At 39.8% G+C, this 19,217-nt stretch overlaps 6 protein-coding genes across 7 annotated transcripts; 3 read left to right on the forward strand and 3 right to left on the reverse strand.

Moving 5' to 3' along the window:
* Positions 1-5: 5 nt before the first annotated feature.
* Positions 6-4,894, reverse strand: LOC127246549 (kinesin-like protein KIN-7F). Its single transcript, XM_051267990.1, has 15 exons — positions 4,814-4,894; positions 3,939-4,301; positions 3,559-3,648; positions 3,374-3,474; positions 3,174-3,287; positions 3,020-3,101; positions 2,871-2,938; positions 2,714-2,779; positions 2,508-2,632; positions 2,012-2,348; positions 1,832-1,936; positions 1,357-1,738; positions 955-1,262; positions 504-805; positions 6-417 (listed from the first exon to the last, which is right to left on the reverse strand). Exons 2-15 carry the CDS (start codon positions 4,153-4,155, stop codon positions 81-83), a joined length of 2,634 nt encoding a protein of 877 aa, XP_051123947.1. The 5' UTR covers positions 4,156-4,301; positions 4,814-4,894; the 3' UTR covers positions 6-80.
* Positions 4,895-5,834: 940 nt separating this feature from the next.
* Positions 5,835-9,188, forward strand: LOC127246476 (uncharacterized TPR repeat-containing protein At1g05150-like). Of its 2 annotated transcripts, none has more exons than XR_007837736.1 (2): positions 5,835-8,722; positions 9,047-9,188. XR_007837736.1 is itself a non-coding variant. In XM_051267892.1 (2 exons), the coding sequence occupies exon 2, from the start codon at positions 6,245-6,247 to the stop codon at positions 8,651-8,653; it is 2,409 nt and encodes an 802-aa protein (XP_051123849.1). In that variant the 5' UTR covers positions 5,835-6,121; positions 6,211-6,244; the 3' UTR covers positions 8,654-8,950. The 2 variants fall into 2 exon arrangements, 1 of the variants encoding a protein (XP_051123849.1); XM_051267892.1 differs by lacking the exon at positions 9,047-9,188 and having other exon boundaries at positions 5,835-6,121; positions 6,211-8,950.
* On the forward strand, positions 9,162-10,882 carry LOC127246477 (glycine-rich RNA-binding protein blt801-like). Its single transcript, XM_051267893.1, has 2 exons — positions 9,162-9,308; positions 9,959-10,882. Exon 2 carries the CDS (start codon positions 9,993-9,995, stop codon positions 10,548-10,550), a length of 558 nt encoding a protein of 185 aa, XP_051123850.1. The 5' UTR covers positions 9,162-9,308; positions 9,959-9,992; the 3' UTR covers positions 10,551-10,882.
* A 120-nt stretch (positions 10,883-11,002) lies between these two features.
* LOC127246283 (pentatricopeptide repeat-containing protein At3g26782, mitochondrial) lies at positions 11,003-13,247 on the forward strand. The gene is made up of 2 exons (XM_051267551.1): positions 11,003-11,956; positions 12,033-13,247. Exons 1-2 carry the CDS (start codon positions 11,024-11,026, stop codon positions 13,074-13,076), a joined length of 1,977 nt encoding a protein of 658 aa, XP_051123508.1. The 5' UTR covers positions 11,003-11,023; the 3' UTR covers positions 13,077-13,247.
* A 929-nt stretch (positions 13,248-14,176) lies between these two features.
* LOC127246776 (B-box zinc finger protein 21-like) lies at positions 14,177-15,535 on the reverse strand. The gene is made up of 2 exons (XM_051268322.1): positions 15,218-15,535; positions 14,177-15,116 (listed from the first exon to the last, which is right to left on the reverse strand). The coding sequence occupies exons 1-2, from the start codon at positions 15,392-15,394 to the stop codon at positions 14,520-14,522; spliced, it is 774 nt and encodes a 257-aa protein (XP_051124279.1). The 5' UTR covers positions 15,395-15,535; the 3' UTR covers positions 14,177-14,519.
* Positions 15,536-17,319: 1,784 nt separating this feature from the next.
* Positions 17,320-18,698, reverse strand: LOC127246550 (LRR receptor-like serine/threonine-protein kinase ERL2). Its single transcript, XM_051267991.1, has one exon. The coding sequence runs from the start codon at positions 18,696-18,698 to the stop codon at positions 17,400-17,402; it is 1,299 nt and encodes a 432-aa protein (XP_051123948.1). The 3' UTR covers positions 17,320-17,399.
* Positions 18,699-19,217: the final 519 nt, after the last annotated feature.

Genomic DNA, 19,217 nt, shown 5'->3' on the forward strand with positions numbered 1-19,217 from the left:
TAATAAGTCATCTTCAATAGATTGGGTGTGGAAGCATTCTCAGTCACAAGCCTAGCCAGAATTTCAGTAGTAGCAATAATTCAGTACACAGTTTCCAGAAGGCCTTGCATCATGGAAGGCAAGCTGCTCCTCCAGCGAAAGGCTCCGGGCTTTGGTGTGAAGCTCAACCCAAACATTTCTTTGGTGACTTCCCCTGGTTCCTTGAAGCCCATCAATTTTGATACTAATGCGGCGCTTTCTTGGATGTGATCCATGTTTGTGGTATCAGTCCACAGCTTCTGGCACAGCTGAGCCCTCCTCTGCTTCGACTTTATGTCTACGCCCCACTTGGCGTACAGCTCCTCCCTTTCTTTGCTTGAGATCTTCCTAAGCATTCTTCTACTCAGCATATCCCTTTCCCGGTTGAGAGCCTTTGTGCTGCCATCGAGAGCCAAGATACATTAACAATGCAAGTAAGGTTTCATTGCCTCCTACTTAGCTTCATTTGCTGATAAAGAGAGTACCTCGATGGATCATCTTCCACAGCACTGTTAATCGAATTCTTGAGAAATGCGAGTCTCCTAAGCTCTACTTCGATGTAAATGGCATCTGAGGGATCTCCTTTGAAGAGGAGGAAAAAGTAGGTTCTGTGGATCAAAGGAATATGGCAAGCATCCCAAAGTTGGATTATTTCTTTGATCTTCCTCTCATATTCTGCTGACCATTCAGCAACAGATTCCTTATTGTTCACAGTTTCAACTAAGCCAACTTCTGCAGCTTCGACTGGTTCAGGTTTACTGGTTGTTCTTTCCTCCTCCATGCCCTGCTAAAAAGGTTCTCACAACAGTAAACACAAATTATAAACAAACACCTCAATGCAGCCGATGAATTAGTCCTTTGGTTACTGGTCCAACCATTCGAAAATCAATCTTGATGGAAAATGACTGCTCAAACAAGCAAAGGGTCCAATCTCACCATATCAGACTCAATTTGCTTCTCTGGATCTAGTGGGATTACTTCTTCTTCTTGCTCATCCCTACCATCGACGATGCTTTGTTCTTCCTCATCCATAGAATCCTTTCTGAATTCACTTTCAGTATCATCCACTGCTTCAACAATGGATGGTTCTGCTTGATTGCCAGCTTCATTTCCGTTGTCTTTCGGGCCTTCGAAACTTGTGGATTCAGTGACTGTCATGTGAACAACAACTGCACAGCTACTGCTTCTTGATTTGCTGAGATATGGATCGGATGCATTGTCGTCTGATGAACAAGAACCCAAGCCTTAAATGTAAAATATCAAGAAGAGTTATTATACAGGGAAGAAAACACCGAAAACCTGAGCTTTTCAGAAGAATTTAGAGATTTCATATCCAACCTGAAGCAAGATCTTCATCCTGCATTGGCAGCATGTTTGAAACTGGAACTGTATTGGTTGAATCAATCTCTGTGGATTGGACGTCCGTGCAGTTATCTTCAGATTTCTTTTTAGTTTCTTCAGCAATTTTTTCCCAATCACTGCACGGATCGGGACCAAAGTACTTATCAATGTATTGCGTCAGGGATGCGTTGTCGGAAAAAAATTGCTCCTCATTGTTCTCAGGGAACAGATCTTCACTCTTGTGGGGAATGAGGCCATCTACAGGGTTGGAAAGGGGAACTGTACTTGGTAAATTATCGAACCTATGGGGATCATATATCTCGGATGCTTCCGATACTGAATATTCGTCTGAATCTTTCTTAGAGTAATTCATATCACTCTGTAGGAAAAAAGCCAAGAGGAAACATGAAAATGACAGAGCATTTTACCAAACTTCATTCGATAACTCATCTTATTATGGAATGTAACAGACCGAAGATTTTGATGTTTGGGAGGATGATCCTGAACGTATCATACTCTCAACACGTGAGAGAGCCAAGTCCCGTTGATAAGCAATTTCTTTCATCTCTATTTCCATCTGCAAGATTTGGGATAGGCGAACAGTTCTTTGTTAGAATGCAAGTATTTAACTAAATAAAAAGTTACTAATTACCTTCTCAATAAGGAGTTCTTTCTCTTTCAGTGCTGATGCAGAAACAGAAGCAGCAGAAATCGAGCGTAGGTTCCTCAGCTCATTCTCCAGATTGGTTAGATTGGTTTGCAGCTGCTTCACTAGTGCTTTTTCAGACATTGACACATTGATTCGTGAATTCGTGCTAACTTGCTTGGCGCAGCTAGCGAACACAAGTGTGTTTTTTGATTGCTCAACCTGGGAGCGAGCCGCGCTCAAGGTGCAAATAATCATGGTCCTGGCATTGCCGCCCAACGCGTTTTGTAAAATTCGAGTCAGCTTGGAATCTCTGTATGGAATGTGTCCATTTCTTCCTTTGCTGCATCAGAACATGATTGGTAAGATGATTACACAGACATAGTTAAATAGATATGCCGTCTACTACTGATGTTAAAAATGGTCTGATCAATTCAATTCAATTCCTTGTTCTTCCTGGAAGAGAATGCTATTTCCAAAGATAACATGTGAGGAAACACACCTTAATTTACGCACAACTGTTCCAAGCGTTAGCAAACTTCGGTTTATGTGGGAACCTTCTTTTAGTCTTGTGCCGCGCGATAATGTCTGAGAAGCACGTTCACTGCCCGCAAGATCAACAAAATTCTGTTCCCAGAAAACATTTTATGAAATGTCCTGAGAATCGATATGCTGTGATACATGCACCTGCAACTAAGACATTCATACCACAGTAGCTGAAAGAGTGCTTATACTTTCCACACCGAAGTGTTGATGAGCTTTGCTTTCAATAGTCTGCAGGAACATCAATCAAATAGGAAGGAATTCAGCAAACTGTAATGAACTTTCCCAACCTCATAACAATCTAGTTTGAGAAGCATATTACCAGGCGAAGAATTTGATGAGATCTGGAGCTACGTTCGTTGAGATGAGTCTCTCCTGTTTGCCTTTGAGCTGGATCAAAACAATAATGCTAACGGTAATTCCAAGTGTTACTTAAAGAACAGTGATTGACTGATTGCTAAGTGTTCTAACCTTCACAATATGACAACAGCTCGAATAGATGGTCTGCATCTGCTGGAATCACTTCTGTAAGTTTATCGACAATAGTTCCTCTCTGTAACAGAAAATGTAATTAACATTACAAAATTACAGTTTTCTTCCAAGATTTCAGAAGCTCTTGTTATACCTCTGAATCATCTCGAAGTCTAAGTGGAGCTCCATCCGGGCAAAGGAGATCTTTGACTGTTTCATTGTAAATCTCCAAGGCAGAAAATTTCATAACGTATTTCCTCTCTGGATGCTTTAATTGTTCAAACAATAAGTTAGACAAACTCAGAACAGAGTATGATTCATATCAATACTCAAGTTTTCATGATTCTGACATACCTTGTTTATGTAGTCATATATATCAGCCACTGCACATTCGGTAATTCCACTCATGGTGTATGTCTTTCCACTACTCGTCTGCCCATATGCAAAAATAGTGGCTGGAGAGGAAATCTAGTCATGGATAAGCTTGAAATTATTATGAGAAAACAACAGGAACTGTGTTTCAAAGGCAAGATACTCACAATTGATTCCACTCAACACAGAGAGGGCGATCTTTTTCGCAGATTCCTCATACACTTGACTTGTGGAACAGTTGCCCCCAAATACTCTATCTGTCCTCAGTTTGATACCAATATAGACTCAAAAATAGTTCAAATAAACAAAAATGACATGCATCAGATGACCATAATATTGGAACTAGATAATTAGCACCCTACTTTTCTGATTCCACTCTACTTCTCTTGTTGTAACTTTCAGACTAAGTTAATACTAAATAAAATTGTTTTCCTGATAAAGTTCATGCACAATCAATTTCTGTACAAAAAGAAGATGCACCTCATGATCCAAGGCATTTTCTAATTCTGACAACGAATAACAAAGAATCTATTATCAAATCCCATACCAAAGGTGTAGGGCGTTGGAGCCAACGATCGATCTTGGAGGGAGTTCCTGAATAAGATGGTAGTGCTGTTGATACATTCCCAATCTGAGACTTCATTTTTTGCCAATTCTTTTGCATTCAGTGGCCTCAACCTAACAGCAACAAAGATTTTCTCCTCTTGTGCACCTGAATTTCGAGAGTTAGGTTCCCCTGGCCCTTCTCCAACAACTGACCTCATTCCCAATCCCTATCCTCTTTCTGTTCCAACCAAATGTGCTTGAAAAGAATCAACAAGGTATATATAAGTCCCTCTCTTTGTACGTAGCTTGTACAAAGAAGGGGACACAATGGTTTATGTCGAAGATTTACAGCCCTTTTCTTCTGCTGCAAAATAAGGTTATCGTATAAGCTATTTTCCCCTGGATGAGATAAACTAACCACATACTTATTTACGTTGTTAGCATATAAATTATGTACAACATCAAAATATAAGCTTCATAACCTTAAAAAATTCCACATGATTTTCACTACCAAAATGTGATATCTTCTTATATTTCTTAGCATCCGTTTCAACACGTAAAATCAATTGCAGTTTAAAAGCATCTCAACAAAATTAATCCTCCCCGATTCATAAAAAAAATCCAGTTCGGAAAGAATTGGAATATGGCCTGATTGGCTCACCTTGTATATTAAAACGATCTATAAAATTGCCCTAGATAATATTCTGAGAATTTATATTAAGAACAACAATCGAAATCTGAGATAACCCATTCTAGGTCAGCAGGAAAACGAGAGGAAATCGAAACAGGCAACAAATACAAAATGCAGATAGATGTTATACGGTGGCCATTGTTTCATGGATATTTGAAACCAGAGGCTAACCGCAATGCAATTACCTGCGATTCGGAGAATCCACAAAGGAATTCGGCGATTGTTGGACGAACTCCTTATACGACCCCTTGAAATCAACCGCCAAAACCAACCAACGGCTCAAACAGAATTTTGCTAAAAAGCAAAAGCGTGGTTACGGAAAAGCGATTCTTTTTAAACGCAGCGCTTTTAATGCATTTTTTCCTCCAATTTTTAACTATATATATATATAATGAAGAAAGTAATTTTATTTAATTATTGGAATTTTAAATTTATATAATGACCATATGCTACATTAATTAATATATTAAGAAAATGTGTTTTTTATTTTTATGTATAATATTTGTATAAAATTATTTCACTTCACATCCTGCTTTCAAAGTCATGAAAAAGTTAATAGTCCAATTAGAGTGACATTATTATGGATCCTTTTGGACCTGACGCAATTATTGATAGTTGCTCTTTTGGTAACAAAATTTTAAAAAATAAAATAAAACTGAAAAAGATAACAGAAGCTTAAATGGAAGGCAACAGGGACAGTACCAAAATCCGAAAGTTACGTGTATAATTAAAATAGCTATTAATAATTACAGTTAGTATAATAATTATTCAAAGTGAATAAATATATAAGTTCCAAATGCTGCTTATGTCTTCACTGTCAATTACCTGTCGCACTAGAAAAAAAAAAAATATATATATTTTAATTAATTAAATTCAATCAGGTGTAATCTTGAAAGTGCTTGGCCAGCCATAATTGTTATTTAGCTTATTATAAGCAAAGGTACATAAATTAATCGCTAAAGACAAACCAAATTTAGAAGTTACATTATTTATTAGTAAATTTATAAATTTATAAGTAAATATTGAGGTAAATGTATAATATGATCTGAAAATCTGGATATCTTTGGTGGTGAGTTTTGAAGCTCCAGGACCTTAAAACCACACGAATCTGCACCACTCATGGCTTATAATAAAGAAGCAGAAGGTTCCGAGATCCCAGAACCTCGTATGAGAACAGTCTAAATATGTTATCTGTCACCAGAACACATTTGCAGAAAATATTACACAGACCATCGCCTCCTTCGCTATTCATCCTGTCGTCTGACTATCACACCGTCGTCAGATTCCTTATCTGAATATAATTTTCAGAAAAAGCTTCTTTAAAGCGCTAATCTTATATCCTATTTATGCAATTTGGGTTTCAGATCAGTTGAATAGGAAACTCAAACCAGAAGTATTCTTAATTATATATAGGGTTTCTCCCACTCTCGATCTTGCTCTAAGATCAATCGAGCTTTAACTTTCCAGATTGGGAGTTGAATTCCACGGTTAGGGTGAGCTCTAAACTTTCCCCCAAATTTATTTGCCCCAATAGCAGTTTTTTTTCCCTTTCAGATACTTTGATTTGAATCCGCATTTACAGTCGAGTAAGCAAAATCGTCGGGAGAAACGGAAACATGACGAGTCGAGGGACGAGATCAGAGAAAGTTAAAAGGATATTCCAACAATTCGACGCGAATAGGGATGGCGGTTTGAGCCGGGAGGAGATGGCGTCTCTAGTGGTGGCTGTGAACCCTAGAGTTAAATTCAGTGGGGAGCAAATCAATGCTATTCTGGACGAGATATTCCGAACATACGGAGAATTCATCGACGTTGAAAAGGGGCTCAGCTTTGAAGGCCTCCTTCGAACATACGACGACGGAGCTGGAGATGTCGACCGTGACTTTGACGCCCTCGGTCTCGAGCTCAAACCAGATGACAAAATGGGGATTTCACAAGTATCTGAAGAGGCTGCTTCATCTTCATCCATAGCCGACGACCGCGTAATGGAGCCACACAAGAAACAGCGTACTGCTGCCTGGGCAGCTTCCCCAAACCATGGAATCGTGTTTGACGAGACCTGGAATTTGGTTGATGATCTCGAAATTTTGATCAAAAGGTTGAAAGCCAAACAGTCAAAGGATGGGAAGCTGAAGAATGACAATTCAGATGTATTTTCCGACGCTGGATGGTCGAGGGAGCTCGGGCAGTCGAGTGAGATTTCTGACAAGAGGGTGGTTTGGACTGAGTCAGGGCACGACTATGCAGTCTTTGTAAAGGAATTGGGAGCTCTACGGTCGAGAGCCGACAGGGCAAGGTCGAGAGCAGAGGCCTTTGATGGGCAGATGGCCATTGGCCGTGTGTTGTACGAGCATTATTTGATTAAGGAGGCCTTGGTGAGTTTCAAGAGGGCTTGTGAATTGACGCCGTTGGATGTAAAGCCACATTTTAGAGCTGGAAATTGCTTGTATGTTCTTGGTAGGTATAGCGAGGCGAAAGCCGAGTTCTTGCTTGCATTGGAGGCAGCTGAGGCTGGAGGAAATCAATGGGCGTATTTGTTGCCTCAGATTCATGTGAATTTGGGGATTGCACTCGAGGCCGAAGGAATGGTTCTGAGCGCCTGCGAGCATTATAGAGAGGCTGCGATTTTGTGTCCGACTCATTTTAGAGCTTTGAAGCTTTTGGGCAGTGCTCTTTTTGGTGTTGGAGAGTATAAGGCAGCAGTTAAGGCTTTGGAGGAGGCTATTTATATGAAAAACGATTATGCCGATGCGCATTGTGATTTGGCCTCTGCTTTGCATGCTATGGGCGATGATGATAATGCCATTAAAGAGTTTCAAAAGGCGATTGATTTAAAACCTGGTCATGTCGATGGTTTGTACAATTTGGGCGGGCTTTATATGGACATGGGTAGGTACCAAAGGGCTTCGGAGATGTATACGAGAGTTTTGGCTGTATGGCCGAATCATTGGAGGGCACAGTTGAATAAGGCTGTCTCTCTGTTGGGAGCTGGAGAAACTGACGAAGCTAAGAAGGCGTTAAAGGAAGCTTTGAAAATGACGAACCGTGTTGAATTGCATGATGCAATATCACACTTGAAACAGCTACAAAAACGAAGGTTGAGGGGAAATGGTAATGGCAGGAATGATCCAGTCTTCATTACCGTGGAACATTTGAAATTCAAAACTGTTGGTGAGAAAACCACATTACGGCCTGAACTGGCTACGGCGCTCGACATCAGAGCCTTTCAGAGAATCACCAGATTGAATCGGTGTGAGGTTGAGCTTATAAAGAAGCAAATGAGCGAAACTGATGTGCCTGTATCGTATTCTGGCGGTGGTGTCCCTGAGAAGTCGATACGCAAGGCCTCACTGGAAGGGATTCTTCGAAAATTGCTAGATTTTTTGAATCCAGAAACATTTGTAGGAGCTGTCAAAGCTATAAACCAGAAACTCCTTTCTATGTTGGATGAATCAGAGTCGGGCCGTGTGGATTTGGGCATGTTCTTTGCACTTATCGCCCCACTTTGTGGCGGTTCTGCAGACAAACGGAAGCAGATTGCATATGAATCACTTCTTTGGCGACCTGTGAACGAAGGCAATGCACATATAAAGAAGTCTGATGCCCAAAGATATATTAAACTGTTGAGGGCCATCTACATTCCTTCCCACGGTATTAGCGAAATGTTGGAAATCCACGGCGAAGCAGATAACTCATTGGTTTCTTTACAAGAATTTATCACGATGTTTGATGATCCAGAATGGGGATTTGGCATCTTGTCCACTTTACTGAAGCTCGAAATTGGGGACAGGAACCGTCATGGCAACCATATCTGTGCTGCTTGTCGCTATCCCATCATTGGTTCCCGATTCAAGGAGATGAAATCTCACTTCAGCTTGTGCGCGCAATGCTACAGCGAAGGGAAAGTCCCGGCAACGTGCAAGCAGGAAGAGTACAAGTTCAAGGAATATGTAACTGAGGGTGAAGCTGTTAAAGACAGATGCTTGTGCCTTCGTTCGAAGGACTCATCTCCTGAGGGATCCTAGCGTTGGTTTTTAAGCTAATCGTAACGCCCCCTGCATATAAGCATAATAATGTTTTCAAGAAGCTTTTGTGTAAGTAATGCTTTATAGTGTTGATCTTGGATTCACATTTTCTTTTCTTGTGCAGCATAATTACTCTAGAGTTTTCTCATGCTGTTATATTGTTTCATTGTTGCCTTTCTATGATTCTTTGACATGTTCATCGATTGCTTCTCTATCTTGCCATTGTGAAATTTGTAATGATTTTACAAGTTGTGTTGTATTGGTGGATTTGTTGAGGATCGATCATTTTTTGGCTTAGCCTGTGTCATTTCGTCCAATTTATCGATCTGATTACGGCATGCTTAGATAGATGTGCTTATTTGTCTATTTGATTGTTTGTGTTGTTTTGCATAGATTGTGCAGATGAAAATATGAGTGAACACAGGATGATGCATTTAATCGATGAGATTAACCAAAAGCATGTGTGATGAGCATAATTTGGTGAATCCAGGCAGATTTGCATTGAATCGAAAGCTCCTACATGTGCAATTCCATGGGGTCTCTAATTTCTTGAGCCCACAAGCATCGATATTTGAAAGTGACATTAGAAGACTTTATCAGTTGGCGTGATGGCTGACCTAGAATCAACAGCAGTTGTTGTTTCTCCATAGCTTGGGTATGTCCTAATCCTAATCCAAATTCCAATTTTTCTAGCTTTGCAGTGATGAACACACCTTTCCAGTAGACACATAGAATATACAATTCAACTAGCTAGGTTGTTGGGATTCGAACCAATCACTCTTTGCCTTTACTCTTTTGGTGCAAGGATTATTGCGTTTTAATCTTCCTCTATTGGTGTATTGTTGCCATAGTTTCATCACTGTTAATAATTGCGCCTCAGAAAGTTGGGATCTTTTAATCATTTCTGGTAATTCATTAGAGATGTTTTTCACTTCCATTCCACCCCATTTAGCTAGAAAGTATGCAATTTTTTTATGGAAATCATTGATTGGGGTAGCTGTTCCTTCGCATAATTAGGAGCTAAGCCTTGTACATGTTTGTGAAAATGCCTCGACAAGAAATCATTGTGCAAGACAAAAACAAGATCAAGTTGATCCCTCTCTGTAATAAAAACATTAATTTAGCTCCTTTTCTTGCAAGCATAAACTGTTGGCAACAGTTTTGCATGTTGGTGGGGACAAAAGTGAAGCCCAAGAAAGCTTTGTCCCTCTCACCCCGCCGAGCCCACTGTCAGAAATTATTTATCCTCTTGTTTAGTGTCTCGATTAGTTACGCCGCGATATACTAATCTATCAGTTGATGCAGAGTTTGGTTATAAATAGAGGACAGTGCAAATGCAATGGAGAGATACGCCTGCAGACAAATGGATAGTGCAACGGGAATCAAACTGACATTGCTGGTTGTGATCTTTGCTGCAGTGATCGTTAACCTGAGAGGTGAGCAAGTCAGCAATGGCACTATTGGGAATTTGGATAAGAGCAACAAAACGCGGAATGAAGTGGTGGTGAATGATAAGAGGAGGAATAATGGTGGCGGAGGCGGCGGTGGAGGTGGAGGTGGATTTGTTTGGGGATGGGGTGGAGGCGGTGGAGGAGGTGGAGGTGGAGGTGGAGGTGGTGGTGGCGGTGGTGGTAGAGGAGGAGGAGGCGGCAGCGGATGGGGGTGGGGAGGAGGAGGGGGTGGGTATTGGGGATGGGGGTGTAGGAGACAACCTAATAAACAAGGGCGGCACCATTGGAACCACAACAATGACAATGAGGACTACAAGATGGGAGAATATGCTCAGTGCATGGTGAGCGGGAGGTGTCGGGGAATGCGATTGGATTGCCCGTTGCATTGCGGAGGGCCGTGCTTCTATGACTGCAGGAAGATGTGCAAGGCTCACTGCAAGCGTTAATCCATCGGTTCGATGTTTCTTCTTGATCCCAACCTTATCATCGGAGAAAATATTGTGTTGAGAGTGTATTAGATAGGCCTAACTATAATCAAAATTTCATCTGATTTGTTGAGCAGGTAGAAGAGATGTGTGGGCTTGTTGTGAGCTTCTATTTTGTTGTCATTTCATGGGTTTTTTGGCAATGCATATATATGTATGTATGTATGTATTGGGAGTCTTCTTGCTTAAAGATTTGTTGCAGTGTAATGATGATGAATGTATGCTTCTGACTAACACTCTCCTTGTTACTGTAATGAATTTTATCAATGGGATGATCTTTTATTTGTTTAGAATTATATTAAATTAATACATTTTTTACAATATATAGTATTTCAATTTCATCGAGTTGGCGGTAGATTTACTTATAAATTCAAGAAAATCTGACCAAAATATAACCTTAAAAATGACGGAGAGTGAACATTTTGAGTTAATAAATGAAGTCGATGGAATGGGTTGTACGTGTTCTTCCTGTTCCATTACAGAGGCGTCGGTTTTCGACTGATGCAAATATAACGAAGCTGTTCAACAAATACGTCGACAGGACGGATGTCTTCTCTTGGAATTCCGTCATCGCCGAATTGGCTCGCGGCGGCGACTCGGTGGAGGCTCTCAGGGCTTTCTCCTCCATGCGAAAATCTGGCATTAAACCGAACCGTTCAACTTTTCCCTGCGCGATTAAATCCTGCTCGGCGCTGCGCGATCTCAGCTCGGGGAAGCAAGCGCACCAGCAGGCGTTGGGATTTGGTTACGGCTCCGACATTTTCATCACGTCCGCCCTGATCGATATGTACTCTAAATGCGGGCGATTGGAGGATGCACGCAATGTGTTCGACGAAATTCCTCTGAGAAATGTAGTTTCCTGGACCTCGATGGTTAACGGCTATGTTCAAAACGACTTTCCCCGAGAAGCATTACTGCTTTTCAAAGAATGGTTGGCCAAGGAAAGCGATGGCAATGTCGACGAGGAAGGGTTCATCGACGGGGCTGCCATGGTTTCAGTCTTGTCTGCCTGTTCAAGTGTCGGCGAGAAGAATGTCACGCGGGCTGTTCATGGATTCGTAGTTAAAAAAGTACTAGAAGAGGTTCTCAACGTCGGAAACACATTGATCGATGCGTATGCGAAGTCGGGTTTGGTGGAGATCTCGCGGGAAGTATTCGAACAAATGAGCAACAAGGATTTAGTTTCTTGGAATTCTATGATCGCCGTGTTTGCGCAGAGCGGATTCGCTGCCGAGGCGATAGGATTGTTCCGGTCGATGATTAGCTGCGCTGAGATCGATTACAACGATGTGACACTGTCGGCTGTGTTGTTAGCCTGCGCGCAGCATTCGGGAGTTCTTCGAATAGGCAAAGGCGTACACGTTCAGGTAAGGCAAATTCGCCAATATTTTCCTCGCCATCAAATAGACATTTGCTAATTTCTATCGTCTGTCGAGCTTTCAGGTTATAAAGATGAACCTCGAGCGAAATGTAGTCGTCGGAACTTCCATAATCGACATGTACTCCAAATGTGGGCGAGTTGTGACAGCGAGGAAAGCATTCGATCGAATGAACGTAAAAAATGTGAAGTCATGGTCGGCTATGATCGCCGGCTACGGAATGCACGGCGAAGCGAAAGAAGCCCTCGCCGTACTATCGGACATGATCGCGGCGGGAATAAAACCGAACACCGTAACTTTCGTCTCGGTCCTCTCCGCCTGTTGCCACGCCGGCCTGGTCGACGAGGGATGGCACTGGTTTCACGCAATGCAGCACAGATTCGACATCGAACCGATCGCGGAACATTACGGTTGCATGGTTGATCTCCTCGGCCGTGCCGGGTATCTTCAAAAGGCTTACGATCTGATCGCAGAGATAAAGATTAGGCCCGATCCGGTGATTTGGAATTCATTATTAGCGTCGTGCAGGATACACAAAAACGTCGAGCTCGGCGAGGTCGCTGCTGCGAAGCTGCTCGAGATGGATCCGAAGAACTCAGGATATTACACGTTGCTATCGAACATTTACGCGGACGCTGGAAAATGGGAGGACGTGAAGAGAATCCGAACACTTATGAAAAACCACGGCGTCGCGAAGGCCCCAGGATTCAGTGTTGTCGAGCTTAAAGGTCGGATGCATATATTTCTCGTCGGGGACAGGCAACATCCGCAGTATGAGAAAATCTACGCGTTCTTGGAAGAATTATCGATGAAACTTATGGAAGCTGGGTATGTGCCGAGTGTCGACTCGGCACTGCACGATGTCGACGAAGAGGAGAAGGGAATGTTGCTGCAGATTCATAGCGAGAAGCTCGCCGTCGCTTTCGGGATTATGAACTCGCCGGCCCGGACAGCCATCCAGGTGACGAAAAATCTTAGGACTTGTGAAGATTGTCATACGATGATTAAGCTGACATCGAAGATTGCAGAACGTGAAATTGTGATGAGGGATCCTAAAAGGTTTCACCATTTCAAGAAAGGGGAGTGTTCTTGTGGGGATTATTGGTAATATTTGTGAATATGTGTTTTTTGAGATAGTAATGTGATGAAGTTATCTATTTCAGTTTCTGAGACTTTTTAGTTTGTAGAATCTGGAAAAGATGCAGCATTCATGTTTTTGAGGTTTGTAGTTTGTAATAAGGAGTTAAATTTTTTGTTTTTTTATAACGAAGGGGTTAATTTAGTTCAACATTATAATCCTTGTAATCCCAAAAAATATCTAAAATATAGTACTATCTTATATTGAAAATAATTCACAATAATTAATTTTTCAAAAGATATTTAGACTGAGGAGATATTTGTTAGTGAGAACAGCCATGTTTGACTTAAATCAACAAGAGATGTGACAAAAATGTCACCAACAAAAATACGAGGATGCTTCAATATTCAACATGCATACACATTTATATACATTCACATTATCATCCTGCCACCTATATATGTATATATAATATTTTTTTCTTTTTTTTTTAGAGGAATTATATTACAATATAGTCATATGATGTTAATAAATTACAATTACATCAAGAATGGTTGAAGATAACTTTGATCAATTGGAATACGTCCGAAATTAATTCAGACTCGATCTATCTAATTTTCAGTTCTTCAACTACATTCAATTTATGACATACAATAATTAAGCTGGCCCAAATTTGCATCCAAAAGTTTGCAAAGCAACATAATTTTATTGACTGCAATAATTATATATATTCAAACCCGTTGACTTGACTTGATCCAATTCCATCCTATATTTGTTTTTTAAAGTTGCTGCAACTTTTGAACTCTGGTTCCCAATTAACATTTTCAATAAATACACTATCGGTGTGTTTGTTTGGGATTGGATTTTAAATATATTATTCATCTCATTTTTTCTTTATAAAAATATCAAATTAAATTCCTATTTTTTATTTTTTATATTATATTAAAAATTAATTTTACATTCAAAATATCACATCGAACACCTATTTATATCACATCGTACAACTATTCAAATTCAAAAATTTTACTATTAAAATCCTAACTCAAAATCCAAACCCCTGAACAAACACACCCATATATGTATATGTATCTATATAATTAAAGTTCTGTTTGTTTTATGACTAAGGTAAATAATTAAGTACTATGTTGATTTGCCTCAGTATTATAATCAATCTTTTCCAAACTTTTGACATTATTTATCAATGACAATTTTCTAAAAAAAATATTACATTAATACCTTTAATCCTATTTATTTTATTATTCTTCTAAGTTCCAACTTCCTGCAACCTCCAAAAACTTCTATCTAAATGACTCTTAGAATCATATTTTTTCGAATGGACGTAGATGATCATGATCGATGATGTCTCTAAGTCAGGACAAAGTTGGTGTTCTTTTTAATCTCTTGAAGGCAGCAATAGTGCTTGAATGTCGTGGGATCATATCTGGAACAGCTAAGGAGCTGATTTCTTGAGCCCTAGCTAATTGGTGCTGATAATTGATGATATCCATCCTCGTACAGTAATTGTGCTTGTGGTGTTTGTTGCATTGTAAGCAGCTGGTGCTGCTGATGATCATATTGTAATGGAGGTTGGGGAGCTTGCGGGACCCACAGCTCCATTTGCCCAATCGGGAAGCCACTCCTCGTACTATTATTGTTGTTGCCGCTGTCAAGATCACCACCATGACCAAGATCGTGTTCGTCCAAGAATGGCAGGCCCACTTCAGTCCCTCCACTCTGGTAAGAATCATTGCAATTATAAGTCGAAAATGGATCGAAGCTGGAATCAAGAAACTCGTCAAAATGCCATCCGGGTAATGTTTGTATGAAGTAGTCGGAAATTCTGCTCGACGACAATGAGCTGTCGGCCGCCGGAGAGGGCTTTTCCGGTGAAGTAGAGGAGGAGGAGGAGGAAGAAGAATAATTAACTGTGGGATTTTCGGACAGCGTTTGACCTGTAAGAAGGAATCTCGTGTGCTTCTGCGTGAGCTCATTGGCTGCGTGGATCGAAGAATCGCATTGTCTGCACAGAATGGCCCTGTCTTGATGGCAGAATAAGAAACCCTTTTTCTCCTGCAGCAACACCAGAATCAATTAAATTAGAACAAACACGAACACACTAGATTGAATATATTAAGGATTGATTAATTAATTAATTAATGATCTGATCTGACCTGACAGATGTCGCAGATGGGGGAGGCGGCGCGGTGGAGGGAGAAGCGGCGGTGCTTGACGGCGAGCTTGTTGGCGTGGTGGACGCGGCGGTCGCAGCCGCCGCAGAGGGCGGCATCGTCGGCAGCGCAGAAAACGGAAGCCTCGTCTGTCTGGCACACGTCGCACTGGATCTTCATTTCTGGACAGTTTTAATTCACCTATTCTTCGATCAAGAAATTTAACTTAGATTTAAATTAATTAAATGGGTTTTGGTGATCAATAGAGGGAAAGAAACGCTCTGGAATTTGGGAAGAGCAAGTGGAGGATGGCTTTATTGATTAATTGAGTCCGAATTAATTTTAATATTTCAGTTTTTTTTTTTTTTTTAAAATAGAAGGCGTTAAAGTTGACGCTTTGAAAATCTAAAAAGGTTGATAACTACAGCCCACAGAACCCTGGGGCTGGAGCTCGTATCCACCACTCACAGGATGAGAGGGATTAATACATGGGAACGGCGGGGATTAGGTTAGGATTCGGGATCCCGGGAGCTGCCAAGATTTCAACGAAAGATATACGGAGTAGAATATATACTTAACCCCTTCATCGTTTTCTTTTTATATTTAAAAAAAAAAAAACATTTTATTAAATATTTATTTTACTTAAAAGATTATATTAAAATTTTATTTATTATACAAATTATTACATCCAATATTTATATATTTAATTTTTTATTATAAAAAAATTAAATACTTCAAAATTGTATTTAGATAAAAAAAAAATTATGTTTTGTAAATAAGTAAAAATATAAAAAAAAATTAAAATATTTAATTTGATACTTTTTTAAAAATAAAAACTATATATTTACTATGATATTTTATTTTTATTTTTAAATACTTTTATTAATGAATTATCGAAATTTGCAACAATATTTATATAAATAGAGCTTAATATTCTCACCGAAAGAATTCTTAGTTATCTATAAATCCTAACAACATTAAAAAAGAAAAAAAAAAAAAAAAAAAAAAGCAAATATATTATTAGAATTAATATATTGACCAATACCAATTTTATTTTATTTTTGTTTTTTCAATATAAACTTGTAAGCAATAAATTGGATGTAACGCATAACTCTGTCTTTGCTTCTCAATACTTGTAAGCTAGTTAGATATGTTTGTTTGGGTATTTATTTTGAGTTGAAATTTGAATAGTTGTACGATGTGATATAAATAGGTATTGATGTGATATTTTGAATGTAAAACTGATTTTAAAAAAAAAAAAAAAAAAAAAAAAAAAATTTAAAATCCAATCCCCTAAACATACACACCCTTAGTAAACATTTCAAACTTTTGAACTTATGCCGCAAAACACATTGCAGTGTAGTCAAACAAACGTACAAGGTATAAAAGCTCCCTTTTAACGTTATACATCATATTATATTATTGTAAACTGAAAATTCAATTACATCATGCGTGACATTTTAATTTGCAAACAGCCAATAATTTAAAAAATATAATACTACTTTATTTGAAACTTAATTATTACTTTTCCCACATTGGACGACTTTACAACAGTAAACCAAACATGGCAAAAAAAAAATGACATTTAGGCGGCAATAATGACGACTAAAGTGGGGAAGGCCGACAGGCTAATGCATATATTCATACATTATTAAGGAAACTGTCGTTAGCTGCTTCAAATTTGGGGGAATGTATCCTTAATCAAAACTATATAAAAACACATAATATATAATACTTTAATACAATAATTATATGAATACAATACTCTATAATATATAAATTGTATTTCACTTACTTTTATTATCACTTGTTTAACATTATTTCACAAACGTAACTATTCTTTACATCCTTGATTAGAATAATATCCATAATACAATATATTACATTAGTTTCACATTTATTATTTTATTTTATTATATTATTTTATCAGTCCAAAATCAATTATTTTATTACCATAATAGCTATATCACCATAAACTTGTCATCATCTTATTATTATTATTATTATATAAATATTGGTACTACTTTTTAACATAAATCATAATACGCATTCACATTCACAACGACGAAAAGAAAATCCATCCTAACTTTCAAGATCTGTGTGCTATTTAAAATTAATATTATAAAGGTGTTCGTAGTGGGCTGAAAGGTACATTATTGGGCTCTATGGATGGGCTAGGCCCAATTTAAAATACTGTCGGGTACAACCTCTTGCAATCCTGCCACGACTTCTGATTTCCGCCTCGACAAAAGTAGAAGGAATTTGGGCACATATACAAACAATTATCTGCCAGACTCATATTAATGGAACCGGGCTTTAGGGCCAAAAATTGGCCCGGAATAAGCCCGTATAGGTAATTCCCGCCCAACAATAATCGCTGAAACGACGCCGTACCTGGCTGGGGGAACGCCGCCTTCTTCGCGTACGGATTTGGAATTATCCCCGTCAGTTTGTTCTGCTCCAACGACAGAGACGACAGCTTCGGTATCGCCGCCATGAATGGCGGCAGCAGCCCGTGGAGGTCATTGTAACTCAAGTCCACGGCGACGAGCCTGCTGGCGGTGGAGCCACCGCCGTGCGGCGGCGATTCGATGGAGGTGAAGTTGTTGTGCGAAATCGTGAGTTGCTGGAGAGAAGGATGATGGAACAGCGATGACGGAATTGCTCCGGTCAATTGATTGTGACTCAGATCCAAAACCTGCAACAATTTGAGCTCCGATAATCTCAATCGAAAATTCAAATGACCTCGTAGGGAGTTGTTTCTGAGCGAGATTTCGATTACGGAAGGCGGAAACGTGGTCGGAGCTCCGCCGGAGATGCGGTTGTCGCTTACATCCAGGTAATAGAGGTTTCTGAGTTGACTCAGATCCGGCAACTCGCCGGTCAGAATATTCCGTTGAAGCTCCAGTCTTTCTAAGCTCGCAAGACGCCGGAAACTCGCCGGGATCGAACCGGTGAACCGGTTGTCGTCGAGGTAGAGTTCTCGGAGCCTTGAGAGCGAGCCGAGCGAGAAGGGTATCGAACCGGCGAATAAATTCCCGGAGAGGATGAGCCGGTGGAGGAGGGTGAGGTTTGACAGGGAAACCGGGATCGAACCGGAGAGAGAGTTGTAAGAGAGGTCTAGGGTTTGAAGATACGGCAAGGTGAAGACGGCGGCGGAGAGCGAACCGGAGTAGCCGGCTTGATCGAGGGCGATTTCTGTCACTCGGTAAGAACCGAAGACGATGAGATCGCAGCGGAAGCCGCAGGTGAACTGGTCGGAGAAGATGTGGTCGCAGGGATCGAAGGAGAAGTTCCAGGAGATCAGGCAGGATCCGGCCCGAATGGATACCGGGTCGAACCCGTTTTTGAGGTGCTGAAGGCCGCTTATGTCATCCGGGTGGGTCCTGGAAGTTGCCATTATTATCATGTGTAATCCGAGGAACTTGTCGGAGAGGAAGATAAGGAGAAGCGGGAGAGAGTAGCACCAGTGGAAGCGATCCATTTGTGTCTTTCTTTGAAATCGAAGAAACATTAATAATGATCACAATTGCATTGTACATACAGACATTAATACATCCATGTAATGAATGAATGGATGAATGGAATTTCTAATCTATATATGTTTGCTTTCATTCACGATTAGATTCCCAATTTTCGAATTCTGAATCAAAGTTAAAGCCGGGTTCTGATTTTGATGAAGGGTACACGTGACATTGAATTTTTAAATCTTTCTTGCAAGTCATATGTCGACCTAGGGTATTGAGGAAGAAGCAGATCTGATCTAACGAATAAAAAAAAAAAAAAAAAAACGTTTACTTTCTAACTAATTTGTTGTAAAAAAAAATAAATATGTTTTCATTCCATAAAAAATAATACTCCTACTACTTTACTTACTAAAATTTGTGTCCTCTTTACATTCCCTAGTAAGTATTTTCGTATCCGTTGGGCCAAAATAAACAGAACAGAAGCCCTCGTACGTTGTAGGATTTTAAAAATATACAAAATTTAAATACAAATATAT

This window comes from Andrographis paniculata, unplaced genomic scaffold (assembly GCF_009805555.1).
Source record: "Andrographis paniculata isolate CXL003 unplaced genomic scaffold, ASM980555v1 Contig30END, whole genome shotgun sequence".
NCBI lineage: Eukaryota > Viridiplantae > Streptophyta > Magnoliopsida > Lamiales > Acanthaceae > Andrographis > Andrographis paniculata.

What these genes read in the sequence shown, in the direction of transcription:
- LOC127246776 (XM_051268322.1), bottom strand. Translation starts at nt 15,394, where the DNA reads ATGAAGATCCAGTGCGACGTGTGCCAGACAGACGAGGCTTCCGTTTTC. An exon ending in CCATCTGCGACATCTGTCAG is followed by an intron (nt 15,117 to 15,217) that starts GTCAGATCAGAT and finishes GTGTTGCTGCAG; the next exon opens with GAGAAAAAGGGTTTCTTATT.
- LOC127246549 (XM_051267990.1), bottom strand. Translation starts at nt 4,155, where the DNA reads ATGAGGTCAGTTGTTGGAGAAGGGCCAGGGGAACCTAACTCTCGAAAT. An exon ending in CTCATCAAATTCTTCGCCTG is followed by an intron (nt 2,780 to 2,870) that starts GTAATATGCTTC and finishes ATGTTCCTGCAG; the next exon opens with ACTATTGAAAGCAAAGCTCA. An exon ending in AGCAAATTGAGTCTGATATG is followed by an intron (nt 806 to 954) that starts GTGAGATTGGAC and finishes GAACCTTTTTAG; the next exon opens with CAGGGCATGGAGGAGGAAAG.
- LOC127246477 (XM_051267893.1), top strand. Translation starts at nt 9,993, where the DNA reads ATGGAGAGATACGCCTGCAGACAAATGGATAGTGCAACGGGAATCAAA.
- LOC127246283 (XM_051267551.1), top strand. Translation starts at nt 11,024, where the DNA reads ATGAAGTCGATGGAATGGGTTGTACGTGTTCTTCCTGTTCCATTACAG. An exon ending in GCAAAGGCGTACACGTTCAG is followed by an intron (nt 11,957 to 12,032) that starts GTAAGGCAAATT and finishes TCGAGCTTTCAG; the next exon opens with GTTATAAAGATGAACCTCGA.
- LOC127246476 (XM_051267892.1), top strand. Translation starts at nt 6,245, where the DNA reads ATGACGAGTCGAGGGACGAGATCAGAGAAAGTTAAAAGGATATTCCAA.
- LOC127246550 (XM_051267991.1), bottom strand. Translation starts at nt 18,698, where the DNA reads ATGGATCGCTTCCACTGGTGCTACTCTCTCCCGCTTCTCCTTATCTTC.